Genomic DNA, 13062 nt, shown 5'->3' with positions numbered 1-13062 from the left:
CCCACTGAGCACCCATACTCACCTCAGAGCGTCACCCACTGAGCACCACACACTGGGAGGCGCGCTGCAGATTCACTCGGGACACCTTGCTAACCCTGGAGCAGCCCCTGCTCTCACTGACTAGAACAAACCTCCAAAGCACAAGGCCACCCAAGGGAGCTGGGCGCCAGGCGAGCGGGGCTGTTCGCCGGGGAGCTCGAGCACAAAGACTGGAACCTTCTGTGTGCCGTACACCATCCCTTCGCTTCCCCTCCAAAGACCTGTCAGGGTTTACCTCTGCACAGGAAACGGTGACAAACTGAACTTCGGAGCAGCAGCAGACACGCCTTTCTAGAGGATGGCTGGGCGTGAGAGGCGGCCATGTTGCCGACTGTACTGCTCTCACTCCAAGCCACACGTCCACCCCAACCAAACCACGTGTGCCCGCGTCCTTCAAATACTTGTCATCTAAGACTTTAACACACGACCACGGGAGTCCACCTCAACCGTAATGCTTTAGTTACCGGCGAGCTGAAGCGCAGTCCGTAGTCGCTGTTCTTTCTGCTGGACTACATACTTACTAGCTTAGATTTTAAAGTTATTTTCATTTATATGAGGGGTTTGAATTAGGCACACACATGTAGGGGCTCCCAGAGAGACAGAAGAGAACACTGGAATCCCTAGAGCTGGAGTTACAGGTAGTTGTGGACCACCCAGTGTGGGTGCTGGGAAACTGAACTCTGGACCTCTCCAGGAGTGGCAGGGGATCTAACCACTGAGCTCTCTCTCTCTGGCCCCTACCTTGTCATTTTCAACTGGCTTTATTTTTCTGACCACTTGTATAATGTTTAGGATGTAGGATATAGTACACTATTATTCTGGCTACTAATACCCCCTGCATCTGTCATTTTTGACTATTTTTAACTATATTTGCAGTTTTAAGCTAGGAAAGAAAATAATATAAATAAGTCATGATCTATCTTATGAGGCTAGAGAAAGAGGAGCTTGCTGCTGTGGTCTAAATGTGTAGAGATCTGACCCCAGTGCAGCAGTACTAAGAGGCGGGGCCTTCTGGATGTGACTTGGTCTGCGCAGGATTGGCACCCCTATAGCAATGGCAAGAGGGACTCATCTACGTCCTCAATGGAGCAGGCACGTCCTGTCCCTCACCAACACTGAGGCTGTGTGCGCCTCGATCTGCCTCTCTCTCTGTCTCTGGAACTGTAGGAAATACGTGTTACTGGTCATGCACCTCCGCATTGGGTTTGTTTGTTTGCTGAAGCCATCAGCAAGGCTCAGAAGGGAGGCGGAGAGAGTCTTCCCTAAGCCGTGCCCCTAAGCCACCGCCCAATTTCTAACTCTAATGATGAAGCAAGGTCACAGTGGCACACTGAAGTCGCTGATGATTACAGAGCTGAGGAAACCGTCGTGAAGTGATCCTCTCCAGATATCCATCTGGCCGATAAGAAGCCACTCCCGCCCCATCAGTTCTGGCCCACGGTGCTTACAGCCGGAGCTGGCATCACAGCCAAGGAAAGCAACATGGAAATCCACAGAGAGGGTCCTTCTTTTTAGGTATGCAAAGCATACATACAAATAAATGAATGTCTCAACGGCAGGCAGACACTAAAGGATGTCTTAGTTTTATTTCCCCTTGCTGTGGTTAAAATCCTGTGACAAAAGCAGTTCAGGAAAGAAGAGGTTAATTTTAGCTCACAAAGGATTACAGTTCATCACCATGGCAGCAGAAGCACCAGGCTGGCCCACAACTGGTCAACAGCTGGAAGCACAGAAGAATAAACTGAAGCACACATGTGTCTGCTCAGCGCGCTGTCTTCGCTCTTATGTAACCCAGGGCCACGCCCACTCGCCGGTGCCACCCACAGAGGGTGGGGCTTCCCACCTCAATTAACATAACCAAGACTATCCCCCACCCCCCCACAGCTGTGCTCTCAGACCGACCTGAACTAGACAACCCATCACTGGGACTCCTCTCCCAGGGAACCCAGGGTTGTGTAAAGTTGATCAAACTAACCATCACACACCGTTAGGGAAAAAGATACAAAACTCTGAAGTCGGGGGCAAAACGGCAACATTTTTTCATAAAGCCGAAGATACTGATAGAAAAACGATATTATTAGTAACTTGACGTCAATAAATTCAACATCTGAGATGAAATGGGCAAATTTCTCGAAAAAAAAAATGATCAAAACTCAAGGGCAATTAAAACCAATCTACAGAGTCCTCATCTCACTCACAAAGCAACTCAAACACAGGCTTCACTAGTCATTACAGCAAACACTGAGAAAGAGGTGTCAGTCACCATAAGCACCAGCAGGTGGTCTTCCTGAGATGGGTCCGCCTTGGATTAAAATCTACAGTGGATTTGCTCCGGTAGGCAAGACCTAAGAAAAATCCATTTTAGGAAAGATTGCTGCTATTAATATGCTTTTCCTGTTATCATTAAACATATATAACAGTCACTTGGTATTAGCCCACTCTTTTGAGCAGATCTCTGCAGACCTATGTGATTCTATAGAATTCCTGATTTGATTCAAATAATTTTAGGAGGAAAGTTTTTAGAGAAGGTCTTAGTTGCTAGAAAGATGTAATAAATTTAGAATCAAGAATAGAGTGTGCCCACTCCTCAGAATAGTAAGCAAAAGCTTCATATAAGAAATACAATGAGTTTTAATAATTACACTAAAAAGAGAAATACACTTGGGGCATTTTTGTGTTCAAGGAAAAGCATTTAAGTCCAAGGATAAAGCCACAGGTGTGCACTGTGCTAAGGCAAGACCATGTGAAAACTGCTTTGAACTCATAATGAGTATATTACAATGAAACACTGCTCTGGACTTAATATCAACATCCTTCTGTAACTCTCTTTTTGCGTAACATTTTATCTCTGAAGTAATTTTCTAAAGAACTTTTTATCTAAGAAGGTATAAAAGACCAGAGAAAAGAAATAAAGTTGTTGGTTAAATGGTTTGGTTGGGGAGCTTTGCCCCATCCGTCCGTCCATCCATCCATCCATCCATCCATCCAAATGTGTTCATCTGTCCATATGATTGTGTGTGAGTATATGTGTGTGTGTGTGTGTGTAAGCATGTGTGATTACTTGTGGAGTTGACTCTGACAGTCAGGCCCAGCCAGAGTGTGGGTGTATGACTGTTTGAATGTATACACGTCTGTGTATATCTGTATGACTGTTTGAACGTATACGCGTCTGTGTATATCTGTATGACCATTTGAATGTATACACGTCTGTGTATATCTGCATGACTGTTTGAATGTATACGCGTCTGTGTATATCTGCCTGTATATACAGCGTCTTGATTCTTTTCCTTTCCTTCCTCTCTGGTTCACAAAGAATTAACCAGCTTAGCCAGAGAGGTTTCTGGCTGACTGACCAGAGGAAGGAGAACCAGCAATAAATCCTTTCACTTCTCCCCTGCTGTTTTATGATGAGGTGCTGAACAGTTTCTAGCCTCAGAGGAACTCAGACAGGCAAGTCAGCTACTGAAGCTAAGTGACTTAGACTTAAGACAAGTGTTATGGTTTGTAGATGCTTGGCCAAGGGAGTGGCACTATTTGGAGGTGTGGCCTTGTTGGAGTGGGTGTGGTCTTGTTAGAGTAGGTGTGTCACTGTGGACATGGGCTTTAAGACCCTCATCCTAGCTGCCTGGAAACCAGTCTTCCACTAGCAGCCTTCAGATGAAGATGTAGAACTCTCAGCTCTGCCTGTATGCACCATGCTGGCCTGGGTGCTGCCATGTTCCCACCTTGATGATAACGGACTGAACCTCTGAACCTATAAGCCAGCCCCAATTAAATGTCATCCTTACAATGTTGCCTTGGTTACAGTATCTGTTCACAGCAGTGAAACAGTAACGGAAACAACAGGTAAACATGTTCTTATTACACAGCAGCCCTAAATATCTCAAGAGCAAGTCTTACCCCCACCCAGGTTCTTCCCACTCTGCTGCCGCAAAAAGAACCAAGAACAAGAAGACCCACTGGGGCTCGCTCTCAGCAAGTGACTCCATGATGATCTGACAGCATCAGTCCAGGAAAATGTATAGTGCTGGGACCTTCAGGACAGCCCTTAAGGCTGTGTGACAAGAGCTCTAAATACATGAATTCGGAAATAATTTCTCAACTATGCAAAAATATAATGATGCAATTTGTATTATGAGGGGCTTCATGAATCTAAAGGAACAAAGGCAGCTACACTATGAGCCAATTTGTCAGAAAGATACAAAGGAGGGCAGATTCCCGAGTTCAAGGTCAGCCTAGGACTGAGCAAGATTAGGCCCAGGTGTGGTGGAAATGGTAACTTCCGGGCAGGGTTCCATCCAACTAGATCTTCTGTGAATGGACTTGTGTTCTACAGGAGATGAGCGATCCAGAAAATTTAGGATAAAAAGAACTGCCTGGAGAACAGATAGACATATAGACACACACATACACACACACACACACACACACACTCACAAGCAAGCAGGACATGGACAGAGAGATCTCTTAGAATAGCAAGCAGAATACAGACAGAGAAATCTCCAGGGAGAAAGCAGAACGTAGAAGCAGACTGGGGATGCTGTACCAAGCAGAACACAGCTTAGATCCACCATTTGACCTTCTTCTGTCCTTCCTTTCGCTGCTTCCAGACACCCCTTCTCTCAGAACCCCACTCCATGCTGAGGCTGGTCCTTGGCATCTAAGCCTCCAGGTGACTGCACCACAGGTGACATTTCAACTGTAACTTCTGAGACCTTGAGGCAGAGCGGATGAGACGCCCAGTCTAGATCCACTAACTTGGGGGTTAACTTGTTGCAATAGGTAAGTCACATAAGTCCTGCATTATGTTGTCCTGGCTAGTTTTATGTCAACTTGACACAAGCTAGAGTCATATGAATGGAAGGGACCTCCATTAAGAATATGCCTCCATAAAATCCAGATGTAGGACACTTTCTAATTAGTGATAGATGGGAGAGGGCCCAGCCCGTTGTGGGTGATATTTTCCTTGAGCTGATGGGTCCTGGATTCTATAAGAAAGCAGGCTGAGAAAGCCTTGAGGAGCAAACAGGTACACAGTACCCCTCCATGGCCTCTGCAACAGCTCCTGCCTCCAGGTTCCTGCCCTGTTTGAGTTCCTGTCATGACTTCCTTCAGTGATGGACAGTGATGTGGAAGTGTGAGCTGAATAAATGTTTTCCCAAGTTTCTTTAGTCATAATTGTTTCATGACAATAGTAGCTCTAACTATATATAAATGAATTTAATATAAAACATGATAACATAAAGGCTAAAACTGTGAATCTTTTCAATGAGACAAAGCAAAATATCATCATGGCCTGGGAACGAACACACACACACACACACACAGAATAAGGGTAAGAAAATGTGGCTCATGTTTATAAACCTAGCACTAGGGAGGTCAAGACAGGAAGCTCATGATTTTGATACTATCCTATATTCTCTCTCTCTCTCTCTCTCACACACACACACACACACACACACACACACACACAAATAGTTAAGTTAAATTTCATCAAAATAAAACACTGGTCTGGAAATTTGGCTTGTGGGTAAAGATTCCCAGGACCTACTGAAAGCCTCACAGAGTAACACATTTATAACCCCAGAGCTGGGAGGGCAGCGTAGAGACAGGCGGAGCCTGGAGGAGGGGCACTCATTGGCCAGCCAGTCCAGCAATGTGGGAAGCTCCAGATTTAATGAGAAACATCTAATGTCAACCTCTGGCCTCCACACTCCTCCACGTAGGCACACATACACACATGTACATGCACTACACACACACACACATATACACACACTCTCTCTCTCTCTCTCTCTCTCTCTCTCTCTCTCTCTCTCTCTCTCCTAAATAAATAAATAAATAAATAAACTTTCTAACAGGGTTTGCCCTCAGCATGGGTGTCACTGAAAACTTGTGGAAAAAGAAATTCTGCGTTATAAAGAACACAACATCTTAACCAGGTCCTCAAAATGCTCAGCTTATCAGGTGGGTTAAAATTCCTATGTGACAATTATTTCAGTTTCTCACTGAGGACATTTATCAGCACACTTTACAAAAAGTAGGAAGTTCTGTTTCAGTGTTAAAACTGGATATGTCTATGCGGCTCTCTGAGAAGCGATGATAATGGAATATTATTTTCCATCTTCTGGTCTTGAGCCAATCAAATGGACTTGCTTACCAAATTAATTTAGAACCAGAAGTTATACACACATGAAACAAGACAGACACTACTAGCGCTGCGCAATGACTGAAACTGGGGGTGTTGGGGGTGGGGGTACCCCCCCAGTACTCCCCTATTGAAGACTAGCCACAGTTCACTGAATATACCGTCGGAGCTACTCATCAGTCTGTGACCCAGAAGTGTTAGACACACACCCTAAATGTCATGGTGAAGGCCAGATTCAGATAAGCCACACTATAGTAACTCTGCTTTCCAATACAGAAATGAGAAAACAGTAAGTTCTATGAGCACCACTCTGCAAGCCGGAGAACTATTAACAGAGGTGTCCGGGTCACAGAACCTCGAATCCCAGCAACAAATAGTGCATGTGATTGAGACCAATCACGGCGGCAGTATACCATGGAATCGCAAAACACAAGCTACCTGGGCAAAGTTCACATGTCTTTTCATACCCCTGACTTTACTATAAGAAGTGGATTCAAGAACTTCACGATTATGGGAAAGCAGAAAAGAGAAACTCATCCAGAAGCTGTGTGCAGTTCCTGAGTGCCACAAGCACCTGTTTGCATGCACATCTTCCAGTCAGCCACATGTTCCTAAGCAAGGCAGACGTGCAAACCCACCAGTGCCTGACTGCATGGCCCTAGCGGGCGAGCTTGCGGCGGAGCTGGGAGGAGGGGGTGCTGCTTCTTCCCCAGGACCCACAGGGTCCCCGACCCCCGCAGCGCTGTCCTCCCGCCCGGTCCCGACGCTGCGGATACTCACAGCTCTGGTCTCATACAGCACCAGCTTCTGGACCGAGCTGATGATGGGGGCAGCGGCCGTGGGCATGGCTCCAGCCAATCGCGGCCCCACCACGGGGCACCAGGCCGCGGCTCGGGTCGTGACAGCTGCGAGGTTCCCCTGGAGACAGAGAGACTCCGCAAATCCACCGGCACCCCAGATACAGCTGACAAAAACAACGCAACTCTAAACACTCGCCGCCCGGTGCTTCCGGATTCCCGAGCCCCGCCTCCCAACAAGTCCCGCCCAGGCGCGAGGGGCGGGGCTCCAGGATCACGGTGTTGCTGAGGGCGGACGCCAAGGGTGCCATGTTTCTTAAGGGCAGGCAAAAAAAAAAAACTGGTTTATGTTGATCTTTAAAGAAAAGGAAAAAACAAAAACAAAAAAAATAAATAAAGAAAAGGGATCAGGTGATTGGGTTCTCCTTTTGAAGCGGCTTCTCCGTATTGTAATTGGTCTGTTTCTTCCTATCCACTCTTTATTTTCCTGAAACCTGTCTCCTGGATGTTTGTGATTTTTCTCCTCTTTTGTCGTCTATTTTATCCCCACGAGAGTCAATAAAGTCCATATTGTGGCTGTATGGCCCACAAATCTTTCTTAATTACTTAAACGTGGCGCCTTTGGTATTTGCACATTTTATGTGAGGCTAACGGTCTGAATTCTAAAAGGGACCGTGCTGTGTAGGGGGAGCGCGCTGCTGTTAGAGTCGGTTCTAGTTAAGGTAAGGTTTTCCCGTTTGCTGTCTGAGCATAAGTAGACAATATATGCACTCGCTCTGTTCATCACGCCTACACTGTGGGAAAGGTGTTTTATAATTATGACTACATTTAAGCACAAGTTTAAGAACTCACTCCGAATTAAAGCGCCACCTCCCGAGGCCCCGCCCTCCAAGAGGCTCTGCACGCCTCCCACAGGTTTCCAAGGCAACCGCCTAACAGACACCTAGAACCTCAGGAGGTAGCTGCTGTCGCATCCCCGGTCCACAAGGACCAGGTAAGCAGAGGCAGGAGGGCCATTGTCCACCTTCTGGGTGTATTTTGTTATCAGTTGCAGGGACGTGCACTTCCGGCGGGGACCCAATACCAGTTGTTCTTCTTGCAAAGCTAAACCCACGATCTCTTCATAAATCGACTTTTCAAAAGCCAGTTCTCCTTTCAGCTAAGACTAAACACCTGCGCCAGAGGGTAGCATATTGGTGACTAATCTAGCACAGGCGGGAAGCGCCAGGTTTCACAGGGACCCCTCTATATTCCAGAATTCACCGCTAGAGGGTTCTCATGCTGTAAAGGTAATAAAACTTTAAAGATGCAAACACATAGCTGAAAAAGATATTAAAGTTTGCTGTAGATTCAAAAGTTAGATTCTCAAGTATGAGTATCTATGGTTTTCTTTCAGTTTGCTACATCTTTTTTTATTAAGAAACTAGAAAGGTGGCAAGAGTCTCAGTTCTGGCATTTTAGGCTGGTGGTGTGTGTGTGTGTGTGTGTGTGTGCGCGCGCGTGCGCGTGCGCGTGCATGTGTAAACCAGAGGTTAAGTTGGATGTGGTCCCTCAGCCAACAAGCCCCAGAGATCCACTTATCTCCATCTTGAATGGCACCTTTTAACTTTTCCATTTCATAACGGAAATCAGCTCTTCCTGATGTAAGCTAAACATCTGCAGAGCGTTTTGATTTAGGTAAGTCACTTTTTAAAAATTATATAATTTGATTTTCAAATATTGTTTTCAATTATTATTTTATACTACAACGGAGCACTTCCCTTTGAGAACTTTGATAGTTTACATCACCCAGGAGCAGGGCTGATGACAAACAAACAAAAGTGCCGAGTTGTTTCTATAAAGCTAATCCCAGGAGACGGGGCTGGGGAGGGGCACTTGGCAAAGGGGACTATTGTCAAGCAGGCTTCTATGTCAGCTAAGTTCACTAGGGATGAGCAGTACATATCTTGGAACAAAGGAACATTGTGTTTATTCACCAACTTCCATGTATTACTGGCTGAAACCTGCTATGGCAGGGGAGAGCGTGATGTCTTGGAACTTCCAGTTTGCCTGTGCTCAGAGAGGCAGCTGGAGGAAGTTCATGGACAGAGCCCCACATGCTGGTATCCAAAAGTCCAGTAGTAACCTAGAGGAGTTGCACGACACATGCACCAGGAGAGTTCTGCTGCATTCCACCCCGTGACCCACTCATACCCACTGTCCCACACCGAGGTCACAGCAGCCCATCACCAGTCCTTGAAGATGGTGACTAGGGAACTGAATGAGGTCAGCTGCAGGATCCACTGCTGCAGGTAACCCCACCCAGGTCTCCACTGCTCACCCGCCTCCGTCTCTAACATGTCCAGGCTTTCTTTACTCTCTCAGGACTAATGTGAGTCTAAGCTGCTTGCCCCGCTTCATTCCTGTGTCATAGCATGAATACATGTCCCAGAGAATCCAGAGTTTAAGATTACCTTTCTAATCCTAACTATATACCAAGCCTAACTTCCCTGCTGGTACAACTTCTTCCTTCACAGGCTTCCGGAGCCCAGAGTGACCACTTGGTAGCAAGCGTTTTAGTTTTGTGAAACCTTGACTGAGATCTCTGATGCAACCATCTCTCTCAGCAAACAAATCCAGTCTATGACCACCAGAGCCTAAAATTGTGAGAAATTGCCCAAGTCAATGAGAATTGGCCAGATCAATCACAGGATGGTGGGGATGAAAGCCATTTCTCAAAGCATATTCCCAGGCTTGAAGTACACTGGCTGTCTCTACCCCACCCAATATTATAAAGTGTCGTACCAGTACCTTTGAGATGTCAGTCCAACACGCCAGCAACTTTAAGTGATCTGGGATGTGTGTGGTAGAGAAAGTAGGTCTCACATTTACACACACCTTACGCTCTTCTCTGTAAAGCAGACCCTCTGACTTGGTACAATATTTTATGAGCTTTGTGATGATAAATGAGACAACCATTTGTTAGCTGTGCTGGCCGACAGACTGCAGATAGGGAAGGCACACTCACCTTCCCCCACATCCCCCACTTGTCCCTCACAGTGGGAAGGGATCCTGTATAACCAGTCTGTCAGTGGTGGGAGTTTCGGCTCCTCAGGAGATTGTATCACACTCAAGTCTTCGCCTCATCCCTGCAGATGTAGAACATCGGTGTGAGGGAACCTTACTAACTCACGGCATAGCTCAGCCACTTCATCCCTGCCACCATGCTGTTTCCGTTTAGGAACCTGTACGACTAAGAGGAGCCGGAAAGACTGGCTGGCATCTACTGGAAATCAGCTTGCTCGCCTGTTTGATCAGTACATCTTCACAGGTGTATGCTTTGGGAATGGAATTGGTTTTCTAAACTGCAGAGCAGATTGCTGCAAATTTAACATCTTAAAATGTTCATTACCTTACGGTTTCCATGTCCGGGGGTCGTGGCATACATCAGTGGAGTCCTCTGCAGTCAGGTATTAACTGAAATTTACTTTCCACTGGATAGACAACTAAGAAAGAACCCATTCCATTATTGAGAAAATTCGTCTCTGGCGATGGGACCCGGGTTCCTGTTTCCTTTAGCTGTTGGCTGCATGTTGCTCTCCACACCTGCAGGCCAGACACGGCTCCCTACTGCGTGGTCCTCCCACAACATGGCGGTACTTCTGAGCCTACAGGAAGTCGCTATCCAACCGCTAGGATGAAGTCAAATATAATATAAAATAATCACAGATCCCACTTGCATTTAGCGGAAGTGTTTACACAGGAGTGCGGCGGGGAAGAGCTCATTTTAAATGTATCTGCCAAGCGGTCTACAAGTCCAGTCATGGGCTGTTCTTCTTCTGACCTTGCTCCTTTGGGCCCTTGATGAAGCCATTCAGAATCTCCCTCTACCAGTTTGAGGACTTATAAGCTCTGTTTAAGGCTCTGCCTGTAGGAATGTTTATCGCAATTGCTATTTTTCAAAGCTGCTTGCTAAAGCAACCAAAATCTAGAAGTGTGGGATTTCCAGCTTGCATCAATATATCCTGTGATGGTCTCCTCTCTCTGACAGGTGTTCTCAGGGAGTGCTACCTGAGTTTTGATCTAAAAAAGAAACATAGGAGATGGGTAACAGAGCCCTGAGTGAGGCGACCGGAATACATATTTATAAACCTTACTTTTGCCTTCCAGACCTGTCTAGGCTCTCTCACCCTCTCTGTTTTATCACTCAGTGGGCTGCTGCAGCGCTGGCTCAGTGTCAAGACCCTCCACCCAGTGGTCCTTGCTGGAAAGACAGATATCAGTTCCCACAGCTCTCCTCGGCTTCTCTTAGAAAAGAACTAAGGCATCACCAGTGTAAATACCTGTGGAGTGTTACTCAGTCTGTTCTTGAGGGCTCCTAGCCTCCTCTTCAGTGAACCCGTGCTGCAGACCACTGTGGATCTTGCATGAGGCAGGGCTGGCCCTAGTGGTGTGGGCATGGGAGAGCCAGCCCTCAAGGGCAGACAGCAGGAGAGTCAGCCCCCAAGGGCAGAGAGCAGGAAAGCCAGCCCTAAGGGCAGGAGAACAGGAGACCCTGCCCTGGTAGCACAGGTACAGAAGAGCTGGCAGGCTGACGAACTCAGCTACCACCCAGGCCCAGATCCAGGGCTTTGAGCTGGTCAACCCCAACATCCACCCCATCTGTGAACTGCTGGAGCATGTCAGGGGCTGGTCCTGTGGGCCCACAGCCTCAGGATCTCCATGACACAACAGATGACCTCTCAAACATTTGGTGATATGAGACAGCTCCTGAGCTGAGTAAATACATGGAATTCTTCCCCACATTTCTGCCCCAACACTGTAAGCCTTCAGCTTTACCTTTTCCATTGTAGTATTTTGAATTATGGCTTCTGACAAAAAGACAGAAGAACATCCATTTGCAGACATCTTTAATGAAGATGAAACTGACAGGAACTGTTTGCTGTCCAAACCGGCTTGCTTTGTTATATTTGGAAAGCCTGTAAGTTATCTCTCCTAACATATGACTTTTTTTTTTATTTTAAAAATCTCAATCTTATGTTAGCATACAAGAATGGAATCCACAATGTGTGTTTTATTTATTTTTTTAGTGTCTGACAGAGTTTCATAATATTACTGCAGCTCTGATATAATACTGGTTTTGAGTTCATAGCTGTTTCTCTTCTTAGGCTGGACACTAGCAAAGGAACCTCAGCCGTATTAACATTTGTTTTAATATTATACGGAAATAACTTATCAAAACTCTGTACCATGTGATTGTTGCTGGTTTGAGGTCTACGGTTGTTTCTGATTTTATTTGGATGTAAGTCTTACTTAGAAACTTCTCATGAGGCTCTCTGGATGTATACACAGGGATGTTTTACCACAGGAAGTGCCGCGGGCAGGGCCAATGGGCATGTAGTATATTAGAGAATCAACTTCACACAATGGGAAGAAACCGGAAGGGGCTGTCGTAAGATTGTTGGTTTCTAGGCAGCTGTAGGAAGGATCCCCATGTGAGTTCGGCTTAGAGGACAGGGGCTGTTCAATTAGGGAAACTTCCAGAACAGCAGCAGCTAGTTTTCTCGCCTTTAGCTTAAGTTCTGATAGGAACTATAGGATAGGTACCAAGAGGTATTTGCAACAGTTTTCATTATGTTTCTAAAAAGGTCACCACTGATGTCATCCAGATGCAAACATTACTTCATGGGAACGGCTTTTTAGCTTTGAAATATGATACTCTTCAAAGGCCTCAGTTACAAGACTTTACCTGCCCTTGACCTTTGCTGAATGAGCCGAGGCTGCTATCACAGGAGGCTGAGGCAGGAGAGTCAGAACCCTAAAGCTCGCTCTGGCTGCTGCGTGAGTTCAGGGCCAGCCTGGGAAGTTTACTGAGTCTCCATCTCAGAATAAGGACTAAACGCAGGCCCCATGATACTGCTCAAAGGAAAGCTCTCACCTACAGAGGCACACTATGTCAAAGCCCAGTTCTCACCTACAGAGGCGCACTATGTCAAAGCCCAGTTCTCACCTCCATAGGCACACTATGTCGAAGCCCAGTTCTCACCTCCATAGGCGCACTATGTCAAAGCCCAGTTCTCACCTACAGAGGCGCACTAT

General features: G+C 46.4%; 2 protein-coding genes across 2 annotated transcripts in view; one reads left to right on the top strand and one right to left on the bottom strand.

The window, feature by feature from the left end:
• Fig4 (FIG4 phosphoinositide 5-phosphatase) overlaps window positions 1–7205 on the bottom strand; it is a 107436-nt gene extending 100231 nt beyond the window's left edge. The window contains exon 1 of the mRNA XM_028768995.1: window positions 6968–7205. Coding sequence (XP_028624828.1) covers window positions 6968–7033 — 66 coding nt within the window. The 5' untranslated portion in view covers window positions 7034–7205. The remainder of the gene's footprint in view (window positions 1–6967) is intronic.
• Window positions 7206–11827: 4622 nt separating this feature from the next.
• The window catches only part of Ak9 (adenylate kinase 9), a 118184-nt gene continuing 116949 nt past the window's right edge, over window positions 11828–13062 (top strand). Inside the window, exon 1 of the mRNA XM_028769052.1 lies at window positions 11828–11944. Coding sequence (XP_028624885.1) covers window positions 11828–11944 — 117 coding nt within the window. The remainder of the gene's footprint in view (window positions 11945–13062) is intronic.

Source organism: Grammomys surdaster, unplaced genomic scaffold, assembly GCF_004785775.1.
Source record: "Grammomys surdaster isolate TR1022 unplaced genomic scaffold, NIH_TR_1.0 190, whole genome shotgun sequence".
Lineage (NCBI taxonomy): Eukaryota > Metazoa > Chordata > Mammalia > Rodentia > Muridae > Grammomys > Grammomys surdaster.
Note: the sequence above shows the minus strand (reverse complement) of the source record. Positions and strands in the feature narration are given on the sequence as shown.